General features: G+C 36.2%; 1 protein-coding gene across 3 annotated transcripts in view; it reads left to right on the top strand.

The window, feature by feature from the left end:
* dnase1l1 (deoxyribonuclease I-like 1) overlaps nt 1–17,500 on the top strand; it is a 38,373-nt gene that overhangs the window by 18,126 nt on the left and 2,747 nt on the right. For all 3 annotated transcript variants that reach the window (XM_029724301.1, XM_029724302.1, XM_029724303.1), the window contains exons 5-6: nt 1–2; nt 3,602–3,714. The exon at nt 1–2 is cut by the window's left edge and continues 111 nt beyond it. In XM_029724301.1, coding sequence (XP_029580161.1) covers nt 1–2; nt 3,602–3,714 — 115 coding nt within the window. The remainder of the gene's footprint in view (nt 3–3,601; nt 3,715–17,500) is intronic.

Raw genomic sequence — 17,500 nt, 5'->3', positions numbered from 1 at the left:
AGGTAGCACTGCTGTTATAATACTGTTATAAGCTGTCGTAGGGGTGTTACAAACAGTAGTAAAACGTTATTACAGGTAAATTAGAGTAAAACAATTGAGTTGAGAACATGATGAGGTAGAATTAAAGGGACATGACATCACACAACACGCGGTGTCTTGTCTTTTCCGCCTCTTTCTTAAATTACGTACATTGTCAAAGTACACATATAACAAAAAATGATGGGACCGACATCAATAATAATAATAGTAGTGGAAATGGGATTAACATTAACAGCAACTACAACAACAATATTAATGAGAATAATGATAGATTAAATCAATCTGTCTGTCTCGTTCTCTCTCTCTCTCTCTCTCTCTCTCTCTCTCTCTCTCTCTCTCTCTCTCTCTCTCTCTCTCTCTCTCTCTCTCTCTCTCTCTCTCTCTGTCTCTCTCTCTCTTTATCTCTCTCTCTGTCTGTCTCTCTGTCTCTGTCTCGTTCTCTGTCTCTCTCTCTGTCTGTCTCTTTCTCTGTCTCTCTGTCTCTTTAACTCTCTCTATGTCTCTGTCTCTCTGTCTCTCTGTCTCTCTCTCTGTCTCTCTCTCTCTTTATCTCTCTCTATGTCTCTGTCTCTCTGTCTCTCTGTCTCTCTCTCTGTCTCTCTCTCTCTTTATCTCTCTCTCTGTCTGTCTCTCTGTCTCTCTCTCTCTGTCTCTGTCTCGTTCTCTGTCTCTCTCTCTGTCTGTCTCTTTCTCTGTCTCTCTGTCTCTTTAACTCTCTCTATGTCTCTGTCTCTCTGTCTCTCTGTCTGTCTCTCTATCTCTTTAACTCTCTCTGTGTCTGTCTCTCTCTCTCTGTCTCTTTAACTCTCTATGTCTCTTTCTCTCTGTCTCTTTAACTCTCTGTCTCTGTCTCTCTGTCTCTTTCTCTGTCTGTCTCTCTCTCTCCCTCTGTCTCTAACTCTCTCTCTGTATTTTTGTATCTCTCTCTGTCTCTCTAACTCTCTCTCTGTCTCTTTCTCTGTCTCTAACTCTCTCTCTGTCTCTTTCTCTGTCTGTCTCTCTCTCTCCCTCTGTCTCTAACTCTCTCTCTGTATTTTTGTATCTCTCTCTGTCTCTCTAACTCTCTCTCTGTCTCTTTCTCTCTCTCTCTCACTCTCTGTCTCTTTCTCAATTTCAATTCAATTTCAATGTAAGGGCTTTATTGGCATGGGAAACATATGTTAACATTGTCAAAGCAAGTGAAGTAGATAATAAGCCAAAGTGAAATAAACAATAAAAATGAACAGTAAACATTACACTCACAGAAGTTCCAAAATAATAGAGACATTTCAAATGTCATACTATGTCTATATACAGTGTTGTAACGATGTGCAAATAGTTAAAGTACAAAAAGGAAAATAAATAAACATAAATATGGGTTGTATTTACAATGGTGTTTGTTCTTCACTGGTTGCCCTTTTCTTGTGGCAACAGGTCACACATCTTGCTGCTGTGATGGAACACTGTGGTATTTCACCCAATAGATATGGGAGTTTATCAAAATTGGGTTTGTTTTCTAATTCTTTGTGGATCTGTGTAATCTGAGGGAAATATGTGTCTCTAATATGGTCATACATTTGTCAGGAGGTTAGGAAGTGCAGCTCAGTTTCCACCTCATGTTGTGGGCAGTGGGCACATAGCCTGTCTTCTCTTGAGAGCCAGGTCTGCCTACGGCGGCCTTTCTCAATAGCAAGGCTATGCTCACTGAGTCTGTACATAGTCAAAGCTGTCCTTAAGTTTGGGTCAGTCACAGTGGTCAGGTATTCTGCCACTGCGTACTCTCTGTTTAGGGCCAAATAGCATTCTAGTTTGCTCAGTTTTTTTGTTAATTCTTTCCAATGTGTCAAGTAATTATATTTTCTCATGATTAGGTTGGGTCTAACTGTGTTGCTGTCCTGGGGCTCTGTGGGGTCTGTTTGTGTTTGTGAACTGAGCCCCAGGACCAACTTGCTTAATGGACTCTTCTCCAGGTTCATCTCTCTGCAGGTGATGGCTTTGTTATGGTAAGTTTGGGAATCGCTTCCTTTTAGGGGGTTGTAGAATTTAACTTCTCTTTTCTGGATTTTGATAATCCCTCGGTATCGTCCTAATTCTGCTCTGCATGCATTATTTGGGGTTTTACGTTGTACACTGAGGATATTTTTGCAGAATTCTGCATGCAGTCTCAATTTGATGTTTGTCCCATTTTGTAAATTCTTGATTGGTGAGTGGACCCCAGACCTGACTATCATAAAGGGCAATGGGTTCTATAACTGATTCAAGTATTTTTAGCCAGATCCTAATTGGTATGTCGACATTTATTTTCCTTTTGATGGAATAGAAGGCCCTCCCTGCCTCTCTCTCTCTCTCTCCATATCTGTCTCTCCCCTCTCTCTGTGTCACTGTCTCTTTCTCTATATGTCTCTCGCTCCCTCTCTCTGTGTATCTCCCTGTCTTTCTCTCTCCCTCTCTCCATCTCTCTCTCCCCCTCTCTCTCTGTCTCACTCACTCTGTCTCACTCTCTCCCTCCCTGCCTCTCCTTCTGTCTCTCTCTATCTCCATCTCTCTCCCTCCCTAAAATGATAAATACCCATGCAAAAAATACCAACATGCAAGCTTAAGCTTCAAAGATGCATACACATTCAATGATATACACGCACAAACATACTTTTTCTGTATCTCTCAATCTCTGTCTCTCTCTCCCTGCCTCTCTCAATCTCTGTCTCTCTCTCCCTGCCTCTCTCAATCTCTGTCTCTCTCTCCCTGCCTCTCTCAATCTCTGTCTCTCTCTCCCTGCTTCTCTCACTGCCTCTCTCACCCTCTGCCTCTCTCTCCCTGCCTCTCTCTCTCACTCACTCTCTGTATCTCTCACTCACTCTCTGTCTCTCTCGCCCTGCCTCTCTCACTCTCTGTCTCTCTCTCCCTGCCTCTCTCTCTCTCTCCCGCCTAACTGCCCTGAGACAAGGCCAAGTATAGGCCATGAAGATCTCCCCCACTTCACGAGCCAGAGGGGTGCAAAACAGGACAGGAAGATCACGTTAGTGACTCAAACCATTCGAGTCGCGTGTAGTGAAAAAAGCCTGGCCCGACGTGATGCACTGTTTCATCCTCTCTCTCTCTCTCTCTCTCTCTCTCTCTCTCTCTCTTTCTCTCTCTCTCGCTCTCTCTCTCACACCATCTCTCTCTCTCTCACACCATCTCTCTCTCTCTCTCTCTCACTCTCTCACACATCTCTCTCATCCTCTCTCTCTCATCCTCTCTCTCTCTCACACCATCTCTCTCTCTCTCTCTCTCTCTCTCTCTCTCTCTCTCTCACTCTCTCACACATCTCTCTCATCCTCTCTCTCTCATCCTCTCTCTCTCTCACACCATCTCTCTCTCTCATCCTCTCTCTCTCTCTCACACCATCTCTCTGTCTCATCCTCTCTCTCTCTCTCTCTCTCTCTCATCCTCTCTCTCTCTCACACCATCTCTCTCTCTCATCCTCTCTCTCTCATCCTCTCTCTCTCACACCATCTCTCTCTCACACCATCTCTCTCTCTCTCTTTCTCTCTCTCTCTCTCTCTCACCATCTCTCTGTCTCATTCTCTCTCTTTCTCTCCAGCCATACGGGACTTTGTGTTAGTACCCCAGCACACCACTCCCACCAACGCTACTAAAGAGATCGATGCCCTCTACGATGTCTTCCTGGATGTCAAGAAGAAATGGAAGACAGAGGTAACAGTGTGTCTGTGGTCAGAACTCAATCCAATCATGCTTTGTGTCTTAATGCGACATTTAAAAGGACACTTCCGATTGGGCCGACATATGCACCGCTTACCATTAATGCGATCTCCTCAAACATTACATTTAAAATAGGCATTGTCTACAAGCGTGATCAGATTTAATCCTGGGCTGTGCATGTCTTAATTTACTGTGTGTGTTGTGGTTGTCACCTGGTTAGGCCTGTATCACCTATGACTCCCACACTGGCCGTCACTAGACTGACAGTCATGATAACTGTCGTTAGTAGTCTACCAAACTGTCTAACAGCCAATGGCCGGCACTCAGCACACTATTGTCCCTCTAAACACTGACATCGATGGAAATCAAATCAAACACTTCATGGTAACTGTCATTAGTAGTCTACCAAACTGTCTAACAGCCAGTCTCTAATGGTCGGTACTCAGCACTCTATTGTCCCTCTAAACACTGACATCGATGGAAATCAAATCAAACACTTCATGGTAACTGTCGTTAGTAGTCTACCAAACTGTCTAACAGCCAGTCTCTAATACTCAGCACTCTATTGTCCCTCTAAACACTGACATCGATGGAAATCAAATCAAACACTTCATGAGAGCCCTGGCATTCAGAGTTTGAGCAGAATAGTTTCACCTGTTGCACAGCAAGAGCCAGCTCCTCATAGCTGGATGATGCATGGAAATAAATAATTGTTCCTGTTGAACAACATTTCTATAGGCTACGCAATTGCGTGAGAAAACAGAGTTGATGGCCTCTTAAAAAGAGGAGGATCCCACCAGCTTTCTATAGGCTAGGCCTGAGGAGGATCCCACCAGCTTTCTATAGGCTAGGCCAGAGGAGGATCCCACCAGCTTTCTATAGGCTAGGCCTGAGGAGGATCCCACCAGCTTTCTATAGGCTAGGCCAGAGGAGGATCCCACCAGCTTTCTATAGGCTAGGCCAGAGGAGGATCCCAGAGCCTAGTGAAACAAGACACCTGGAACATCTTGTGACGGTGTAGGTAGACTATATTACATGGATTTATTGTTAAGGTGTAAACTATATTACATGGATTTATTGTGATGGTGTAGGCTATATTACATGGATATATTGTTATGGGGTAGACTATATTACATGGATTTATTGTTAAGGTGTAAACTATATTACATGGATTTATTGTGATGGTGTAGGCTATATTACATGGATTTATTGTGATGGTGTAGAATATATTATATGGATTGATTGTGATGGTGTAGACTATATTACATGGATTTATTGTGATGGTGTAGACTATATTACATGGATTTATTGTGATGGTGTAGACTATATTACATGGATTTATTGTGATAGTGTAGGCTATATTACATGGATTTATTGTGATGGTGTAGGTAGACTATATTACATGGATTTATTGTGATGGTGTAGACTATATTACATGGATTTATTGTGATGGTGTAGACTATATTACATGGACTTATTGTGATGGTGTAGACTATATTACATGGATTTATTGTGATGGTGTAGGCTGTATTACATGGATTTATTGTGAAGGTGTAGACTATATTACATGGATTTATTGTGATGGTGTAGACTATATTACATGGATTTATTGTGATGGTGTAGACTATATTACATGGATTTATTGTGATGGTGTACGTAGACTATATTACATGGATTTATTGTGAAGGTGTAGACTATATTACATGGATTTATTGTGATGGTGTAGACTATATTACATGGATTTATTGTGATGGTGTAGGTAGACTATATTACATGGATTTATTGTGATGGTGTAGGTAGACTATATTACATGGATTTATTGTGATGGTGTAGGTAGACTATATTACAAGGATTTATTGTGATGGTGTAGACTATATTACATGGATTTATTGTGATGGTGTAGGTAGACTATATTACATGGATTTATTGTGATGGTGTAGGTAGACTATATTACATGGATTTATTGTGATGGTGTAGACTATATTACATGGATTCATTGTGATGGTGTAGACTATATTACATGGATTTATTGTGATGGTGTAGGTAGACTATATTACATGGATTTATTGTTATGGTGTAGGTAGACTATATTACATGGATTTATTGTGATGGTGTAGACTAAATTACATGGATTTATTGTTAAGGTGTAAACTATATTACATGGATTTATTGTGAAGGTGTAGACTATATTACATGGATTTATTGTGATGGTGTAGACTATATTACATGGATTTATTGTGAAGGTGTAGACTATATTACATGGATTTATTGTGATGGTGTAGACTATTTTACATGGATTTAATGTGATGGTGTAGGTAGACTATATTACATGGATTTATTGTGATGGTGTAGACTATATTACATGGATTTATTGTGATGGTGTAGGTAGACTATATTACATGGATTTATTGTTAAGGTGTAAACTATATCACATGGATTTATTGTGAAGGTGTAGACTATATTACATGGATTTATTGTGATGGTGTAGACTATATCACATGGATTTATTGTGATGGTGTAGACTATATTACATGGATTTATTGTGATGGTGTAGACTATATTACATGGATTTATTGTGATGGTGTAGACTATATTACATGGATTTATTGTGATGGTGTAGACTATATTACATGGATTTATTGTGATGGTGTAGGTAGACTATATTACATGGATTTATTGTGATGGTGTAGGTAGACTATATTACATGGATTTATTGTGATGGTGTAGACTATATTACATGGATTTATTGTGATGGTGTAGGTAGACTATATTACATGGATTTATTGTGATAGTGTAGACTATATTACATGGATTTATTGTGATGGTGTAGGTAGACTATATTACATGGATTTATTGTGATGGTGTAGACTATATTACATGGATTTATTGTGATGGTGTAGGTAGACTATATTACATGGATTTATTGTGATGGTGTAGGCTGTATTACATGGGGTTATTGTGATGGTGTAGACTATATTACATGGATTTATTGTGATGGTGTAGACTATATTACATGGATTTATTGTGATGGTGTAGACTATATTACATGGATTTATTGTGATGTGTAGACTATATTACATGGATTTATTGTGATGGTGTAGGTACACTATATTACATGGATTTATTGTGATGGTGTAGACTATATTGCATGAATTTATTGTGATGGTGTAGACTATATTACATGGATTTATTGTGATGGTGTAGACTATATTACATGGATTTATTGTGATGGTGTAGGTAGACTATATTACATGGATTTATTGTGATGGTATAGGTAGACTATATTACAAGGATTTATTGTGATGGTGTAGACTATATTACATGGATTTATTGTGAAGGTGTAGACTATATTACATGGATTTATTGTGATGGTGTAGACTATATTACATGGATTTATTGTGATGGTGTAGACTATATTACATGGATTTATTGTGAAGGTGTAGACTATATTACATGGATTTATTGTGATGGTGTAGGTAGACTATATTACATGGATTTATTGTGATGGTGTAGACTATATTACATGGATTTATTGTGATGGTGTAGGTAGACTATATTGCATGGATTTATTGTGAAGGTGTAAACTATATTACATGGATTTATTGTGATGGTGTAGACTATATTACATGGATTTATTGTGATGGTGTAGGTAGACTATATTACATCGATTTATTGTGATGGTGTAGGTAGACTATATTACATGGATTTATTGTGATGGTGTAGACTATATTACATGGATTTATTGTGATGGTGTAGGTAGACTATATTACATGGATTTATTGTGATAGTGTAGACTATATTACATGGATTTATTGTGATGGTGTAGACTATATTACATGGATTTATTGTTAAGGTGTAAACTATATTACATGGATTTATTGTGAAGGTGTAGACTATATTACATGGATTTATTGTGATGGTGTAGACTATATTACATGGATTTATTGTGATGGTGTAGACTATATTACATGGATTTATTGTGATGGTGTAGACTATTTTACATGGATTTAATGTGATGGTGTAGGTAGACTATATTACATGGATTTATTGTGATGGTGTAGACTATATTACATGGATTTATTGTGATGGTGTAGGTAGACTATATTACATGGATTTATTGTTAAGGTGTAAACTATATCACATGGATTTATTGTGAAGGTGTAGACTATATTACATGGATTTATTGTGATGGTGTAGACTATATCACATGGATTTATTGTGATGGTGTAGACTATATTACATGGATTTATTGTGATGGTGTAGACTATATTACATGGATTTATTGTGATGGTGTAGACTATATTACATGGATTTATTGTGATGGTGTAGACTATATTACATGGATTTATTGTGATGGTGTAGGTAGACTATATTACATGGATTTATTGTGATGGTGTAGGTAGACTATATTACATGGATTTATTGTGATGGTGTAGACTATATTACATGGATTTATTTTGAAGGTGTAGACTATATTACATGGATTTATTGTGATGGTGTAGACTATATTACATGGATTTATTGTGATGGTGTAGGTAGACTATATTACATGGATTTATTGTGATGGTGTAGACTATATTACATGGATTTATTGTGATGGTGTAGGTAGACTATATTACATGGATTTATTGTGATAGTGTAGACTATATTACATGGATTTATTGTGATGGTGTAGGTAGACTATATTACATGGATTTATTGTGATGGTGTAGACTATATTACATGGATTATTGTGATGGTGTAGGTAGACTATATTACATGGATTTATTGTGATGGTGTAGGCTGTATTACATGGGGTTATTGTGATGGTGTAGACTATATTACATGGATTTATTGTGATGGTGTAGACTATATTACATGGATTTATTGTGATGGTGTAGACTATATTACATGGATTTATTGTTATGTGTAGACTATATTACATGGATTTATTGTGATGGTGTAGGTACACTATATTACATGGATTTATTGTGATGGTGTAGACTATATTGCATGAATTTATTGTGATGGTGTAGACTATATTACATGGATTTATTGTGATGGTGTAGACTATATTACATGGATTTATTGTGATGGTGTAGGTAGACTATATTACATGGATTTATTGTGATGGTATAGGTAGACTATATTACAAGGATTTATTGTGATGGTGTAGACTATATTACATGGATTTATTGTGAAGGTGTAGACTATATTACATGGATTTATTGTGATGGTGTAGACTATATTACATGGATTTATTGTGATGGTGTAGACTATATTACATGGATTTATTGTGAAGGTGTAGACTATATTACATGGATTTATTGTGATGGTGTAGGTAGACTATATTACATGGATTTATTGTGATGGTGTAGACTATATTACATGGATTATTGTGATGGTGTAGGTAGACTATATTGCATGGATTTATTGTGAAGGTGTAAACTATATTACATGGATTTATTGTGATGGTGTAGACTATATTACATGGATTTATTGTGATGGTGTAGGTAGACTATATTACATCGATTTATTGTGATGGTGTAGGTAGACTATATTACATGGATTTATTGTGATGGTGTAGGTAGACTATATTACATGGATTTATTGTGATGGTGTAGACTATATTACATGGATTTATTGTGATGGTGTAGGTAGACTATATTACATGGATTTATTGTGATAGTGTAGACTATATTACATGGATTTATTGTGATGGTGTAGACTATATTACATGGATTTACTGTGATGGTGTAGACTATATTACATGGATTTATTGTGATGGTGTAGGTAGACTATATTACATGGAGTTATTGTGATGGTGTAGACTATATTACATGGATTTATTGTGATGGTGTAGACTATATTACATGGATTTATTGTGATGGTGTAGGTAGACTATATTGCATGGATTTATTGTGAAGGTGTAGACTATATTACATGGATTTATTGTGATGGTGTAGACTATATTACATGGATTTATTGTGATGGTGTAGGTACACTATATTACATGGATTTATTGTGATGGTGTAGACTATATTACATGGATTTATTGTGATGGTGTAGGTAGACTATATTACATGGATTTATTGTGATGGTGTAGGTAGACTATATTACATGGATTTATTGTGATGGTGTAGACTATATTACATGGATTTATTGTGATGGTGTAGGCTGTATTACATGGGGTTAATGTGGTGGTGTAGGCTGTATTACATAGATTTATTGTGATGGTGTAGACTATATTACATGGATTTATTGTGATGGTGTAGACTATATTACATGGATTTATTGTGATGGTGTAGGTAGACTATATTACATGGAGTTATTGTGATGGTGTAGACTATATTACATGGATTTATTGTGATGGTGTAGACTATATTACATGGAGTTATTGTGATGGTGTAGACTATATTACATGGATTTATTGTGATGGTGTAGGCTGTATTACATGGATTTATTGTGATGGTGTAGGTAGACTATATTACATGGATTTATTGTGATGGTGTAGACTATATTACATGGAGTTATTGTGATGGTGTAGACTATATTACATGGATTTATTGTGATGGTGTAGACTATATTACATGGATTTATTGTGATGGTGTAGGTAGACTATATTACATGGAGCTATTGTGATGGTGTAGACTATATTACATGGATTTATTGTGATGGTGTAGACTATATTACATGGATTTATTGTGATGGTGTAGGCTGTATTACATGGGGTTATTGTGATGGTGTAGGCTGTATTACATGGGGTTATTGTGATGGTGTAGGCTGTATTACATGGGGTTATTGTGATGGTGTAGGCTGTATTACATAGGGTAATTGTGATGGTGTAGGCTATATTACATGGATTTATTGTGATGGTGTAGGTAGACTATATTACATGGATTTATTGTGATGGTGTAGGTAGACTATATTACATGAATTTATTGTGATGGTGTAGACTATATTACATGGATTTATTGTGATGGTGTAGACTATATTACATGGATTTATTGTGATGGTGTAGGCTGTATTACATGGGGTTATTGTGATGGTGTAGGCTGTATTACATGGGGTTATTGTGATGGTGTAGGCTGTATTACATGGGGTTATTGTGATGGTGTAGGCTGTATTACATGGGGTTATTGTGATGGTGTAGGCTGTATTACATAGGGTTATTGTGATGGTGTAGGCTGTATTACATGGGGTTATTGTGATGGTGTAGACTATATTACATGGATTTATTGTGATGGTGTAGGTAGACTATATTACATGGAGTTATTGTGATGGTGTAGACTATATTACATGGATTTATTGTGATGGTGTAGGCTGTATTACATGGGGTTATTGTGATGGTGTAGACTATATTACATGGATTTATTGTGATGGTGTAGGCTGTATTACATGGGTTATTGTGATGGTGTAGACTATATTACATGGATTTATTGTGATGGTGTAGACTATATTACATGGATTTATTGTGATGGTGTAGGTAGACTATATTACATGGATTTATTGTGATGGTGTAGACTATATTACATGGATTTATTGTGATGGTGTAGGCTGTATTACAGGGGGTTATTGTGGTGGTGTAGGCTGTATTACATAGATTTATTGTGATGGTGTAGACTATATTACATTGATTTATTGTGATGGTGTAGACCATATTACATGGATTTATTGTGATGGTGTAGACTATATTACATGGATTTATTGTGATAGTGTAGACTATATTACATGGATTTATTGTGATGGTGTAGGTAGACTATATTACATGGATTTATTGTGATGGTGTAGACTATATTACATGGATTTATTGTGATGGTGTAGGTAGACTATATTACATGGAGTTATTGTGATGGTGTAGGCTGTATTACATGGGGTTATTGTGATGGTGTAGGCTGTATTACATGGGGTTATTGTGATGGTGTAGGCTGTATTACATAGGGTTATTGTGATGGTGTAGGCTGTATTACATGGGGTTATTGTGATGGTGTAGGCTGTATTACATGGATTTATTGTGATGGTGTAGGTAGACTATATTACATGAATTTATTGTGATGGTGTAGACTATATTACATGGATTTATTGTGATGGTGTAGGCTGTATTACATGGGGTTATTGTGATGGTGTAGACTATATTACATGGATTTATTGTGATGGTGTAGGCTGTATTACATGGGTTATTGTGATGGTGTAGACTATATTACATGGATTTATTGTGATGGTGTAGACTATATTACATGGATTTATTGTGATGGTGTAGGTAGACTATATTACATGGATTTATTGTGATGGTGTAGACTATATTACATGGATTTATTGTGATGGTGTAGGCTGTATTACAGGGGGTTATTGTGGTGGTGTAGGCTGTATTACATAGATTTATTGTGATGGTGTAGACTATATTACATTGATTTATTGTGATGGTGTAGACCATATTACATGGATTTATTGTGATGGTGTAGACTATATTACATGGATTTATTGTGATAGTGTAGACTATATTACATGGATTTATTGTGATGGTGTAGGTAGACTATATTACATGGATTTATTGTGATGGTGTAGACTATATTACATGGATTTATTGTGATGGTGTAGGTAGACTATATTACATGGAGTTATTGTGATGGTGTAGACTATATTACATGGATTTATTGTGATGGTGTAGGCTGTATTACATGGGGTTATTGTGATGGTGTAGACTATATTACATGGATTTATTGTGATGGTGTAGACTATATTACATGGATTTATTGTGATGGTGTAGACTATATTACATGGATTTATTGTGATGGTGTAGACTATATTACATGGATTTATTGTGATGGTGTAGGTACACTATATTACATGGATTTATTGTGATGGTGTAGACTATATTACATGGATTTATTGTGATGGTGTAGGTAGACTATATTACATGGATTTATTGTGATGGTGTAGGTAGACTATATTACATGGATTTATTGTGATGGTGTAGACTATATTACATGGATTTATTGTGATGGTGTAGGCTGTATTACATGGGGTTAATGTGGTGGTGTAGGCTGTATTACATAGATTTATTGTGATGGTGTAGACTATATTACATGGATTTATTGTGATGGTGTAGACTATATTACATGGATTTATTGTGATGGTGTAGGTAGACTATATTACATGGAGTTATTGTGATGGTGTAGACTATATTACATGGATTTATTGTGATGGTGTAGACTATATTACATGGAGTTATTGTGATGGTGTAGACTATATTACATGGATTTATTGTGATGGTGTAGGCTGTATTACATGGATTTATTGTGATGGTGTAGACTATATTACATGGATTTATTGTGATGGTGTAGGCTGTATTACATGGGGTTATTGTGATGGTGTAGGCTGTATTACATGGGGTTATTGTGATGGTGTAGGCTGTATTACATGGGGTTATTGTGATGGTGTAGGCTGTATTACATAGGGTAATTGTGATGGTGTAGGCTATATTACATGGATTTATTGTGATGGTGTAGGTAGACTATATTACATGGATTTATTGTGATGGTGTAGGTAGACTATATTACATGAATTTATTGTGATGGTGTAGACTATATTACATGGATTTATTGTGATGGTGTAGGCTGTATTACAGGGGGTTATTGTGGTGGTGTAGGCTGTATTACATAGATTTATTGTGATGGTGTAGACTATATTACATTGATTTATTGTGATGGTGTAGACCATATTACATGGATTTATTGTGATGGTGTAGACTATATTACATGGAGTTATTGTGATGGTGTAGACTATATTACATGGAGTTATTGTGATGGTGTAGACTATATTACATGGATTTATTGTGATGGTGTAGGTAGACTATATTACATGGATTTATTGTGATGGTGTAGACTATATTACATGGAGTTATTGTGATGGTGTAGACTATATTACATGGATTTATTGTGATGGTGTAGACTATATTACATGGATTTATTGTGATGGTGTAGGCTGTATTACATGGGGTTATTGTGATGGTGTATGCTGTATTACATGGGGTTATTGTGATGGTGTAGGCTGTATTACATGGGGTTATTGTGATGGTGTAGGCTGTATTACATAGGGTTATTGTGATGGTGTAGGCTGTATTACATGGGGTTATTGTGATGGTGTAGGCTGTATTACATGGGGTTATTGTGATGGTGTAGGCTGTATTACATAGGGTAATTGTGATGGTGTAGGCTATATTACATGGATTTATTGTGATGGTGTAGACTATATTACATGGATTTATTGTGATGGTGTAGGTAGACTATATTACATGGATTTATTGTGATGGTGTAGACTATATTACATGGATTTATTGTGATGGTGTAGGCTGTATTACATGGGGTTATTGTGGTGGTGTAGGCTGTATTACATAGATTTATTGTGATGGTGTAGACTATATTACATTGATTTATTGTGATGGTGTAGACCATATTACATGGATTTATTGTGATGGTGTAGACTATATTACATGGAGTTATTGTGATGGTGTAGACTATATTACATGGAGTTATTGTGATGGTGTAGACTATATTACATGGATTTATTGTGATGGTGTAGGTAGACTATATTACATGGATTTATTGTGATGGTGTAGACTATATTACATGGAGTTATTGTGATGGTGTAGACTATATTACATGGATTTATTGTGATGGTGTAGACTATATTACATGGATTTATTGTGATGGTGTAGGCTGTATTACATGGGGTTATTGTGATGGTGTATGCTGTATTACATGGGGTTATTGTGATGGTGTAGGCTGTATTACATGGGGTTATTGTGATGGTGTAGGCTGTATTACATAGGGTTATTGTGATGGTGTAGGCTGTATTACATGGGGTTATTGTGATGGTGTAGGCTGTATTACATGGGGTTATTGTGATGGTGTAGGCTGTATTACATAGGGTAATTGTGATGGTGTAGGCTATATTACATGGATTTATTGTGATGGTGTAGGTAGACTATATTACATGGATTTATTGTGATGGTGTAGGTAGACTATATTACATGAATTTATTGTGATGGTGTAGACTATATTACATGGATTTATTGTGATGGTGTAGGCTGTATTACATGGGGTTATTGTGATGGTGTAGGCTGTATTACATGGGGTTATTGTGATGGTGTAGGCTGTATTACATGGGGTTATTGTGATGGTGTAGGCTGTATTACATGGGGTTATTGTGATGGTGTAGGCTGTATTACATAGGGTTATTGTGATGGTGTAGGCTGTATTACATGGGGTTATTGTGATGGTGTAGACTATATTACATGGATTTATTGTGATGGTGTAGGTAGACTATATTACATGAATTTATTGTGATGGTGTAGACTATATTACATGGATTTATTGTGATGGTGTAGGCTGTATTACATGGGGTTATTGTGATGGTGTAGACTATATTACATGGATTTATTGTGATGGTGTAGGCTGTATTACATGGGTTATTGTGATGGTGTAGACTATATTACATGGATTTATTGTGATGGTGTAGACTATATTACATGGATTTATTGTGATGGTGTAGGTAGACTATATTACATGGATTTATTGTGATGGTGTAGAGTATATTACATGGATTTATTGTGATGGTGTAGGCTGTATTACAGGGGGTTATTGTGGTGGTGTAGGCTGTATTACATAGATTTATTGTGATGGTGTAGACTATATTACATTGATTTATTGTGATGGTGTAGACCATATTACATGGATTTATTGTGATGGTGTAGACTATATTACATGGATTTATTGTGATAGTGTAGACTATATTACATGGATTTATTGTGATGGTGTAGGTAGACTATATTACATGGATTTATTGTGATGGTGTAGACTATATTACATGGATTTATTGTGATGGTGTAGGTAGACTATATTACATGGAGTTATTGTGATGGTGTAGACTATATTTCATGGATTTATTGTGATGGTGTAGGCTGTATTACATGGGGTTATTGTGATGGTGTAGACTATATTACATGGATTTATTGTGATGGTGTAGACTATATTACATGGATTTATTGTGATGGTGTAGACTATATTACATGTATTTATTGTGATGGTGTAGACTATATTACATGGATTTATTGTGATGGTGTAGGTACACTATATTACATGGATTTATTGTGATGGTGTAGACTATATTACATGGATTTATTGTGATGGTGTAGGTAGACTATATTACATGGATTTATTGTGATGGTGTAGGTAGACTATATTACATGGATTTATTGTGATGGTGTAGACTATATTACATGGATTTATTGTGATGGTGTAGGCTGTATTACATGGGGTTAATGTGGTGGTGTAGGCTGTATTACATAGATTTATTGTGATGGTGTAGACTATATTACATGGATTTATTGTGATGGTGTAGACTATATTACATGGATTTATTGTGATGGTGTAGGTAGACTATATTACATGGAGTTATTGTGATGGTGTAGACTATATTACATGGATTTATTGTGATGGTGTAGACTATATTACATGGAGTTATTGTGATGGTGTAGACTATATTACATGGATTTATTGTGATGGTGTAGGCTGTATTACATGGATTTATTGTGATGGTGTAGACTATATTACATGGATTTATTGTGATGGTGTAGGCTGTATTACATGGGGTTATTGTGATGGTGTAGGCTGTATTACATGGGGTTATTGTGATGGTGTAGGCTGTATTACATGGGGTTATTGTGATGGTGTAGGCTGTATTACATAGGGTAATTGTGATGGTGTAGGCTATATTACATGGATTTATTGTGATGGTGTAGGTAGACTATATTACATGGATTTATTGTGATGGTGTAGGTAGACTATATTACATGAATTTATTGTGATGGTGTAGACTATATTACATGGATTTATTGTGATGGTGTAGACTATATTACATGGATTTATTGTGATGGTGTAGGCTGTATTACATGGGGTTATTGTGATGGTGTAGGCTGTATTACATGGGGTTATTGTGATGGTGTAGGCTGTATTACATGGGGTTATTGTGATGGTGTAGGCTGTATTACATGGGGTTATTGTGATGGTGTAGGCTGTATTACATAGGGTTATTGTGATGGTGTAGGCTGTATTACATGGGGTTATTGTGATGGTGTAGACTATATTACATGGATTTATTGTGATGGTGTAGGTAGACTATATTACATGAATTTATTGTGATGGTGTAGACTATATTACATGGATTTATTGTGATGGTGTAGGCTGTATTACATGGGGTTATTGTGATGGTGTAGACTATATTACATGGATTTATTGTGATGGTGTAGGCTGTATTACATGGGTTATTGTGATGGTGTAGACTATATTACATGGATTTATTGTGATGGTGTAGACTATATTACATGGATTTATTGTGATGGTGTAGGTAGACTATATTACATGGATTTATTGTGATGGTGTAGACTATATTACATGGATTTATTGTGATGGTGTAGACTATATTACATGGATTTATTGTGATGGTGTAGGCTGTATTACATGGGGTTATTGTGATGGTGTAGGCTGTATTACATGGGGTTATTGTGATGGTGTAGGCTGTATTACATGGGGTTATTGTGATGGTGTAGGCTGTATTACATGGGGTTATTGTGATGGTGTAGGCTGTATTACATAGGGTTATTGTGATGGTGTAGGCTGTATTACATGGGGTTATTGTGATGGTGTAGACTATATTACATGGATTTATTGTGATGGTGTAGGTAGACTATATTACATGAATTTATTGTGATGGTGTAGACTATATTACATGGATTTATTGT

This window comes from Salmo trutta, chromosome 30 (genome assembly GCF_901001165.1).
Source record: "Salmo trutta chromosome 30, fSalTru1.1, whole genome shotgun sequence".
Classification (NCBI taxonomy): Eukaryota; Metazoa; Chordata; class Actinopteri; order Salmoniformes; family Salmonidae; genus Salmo; species Salmo trutta.
The sequence above is the reverse complement of the archived record's forward strand: the minus strand, read 5'-3'. Positions and strand labels throughout refer to the sequence as shown.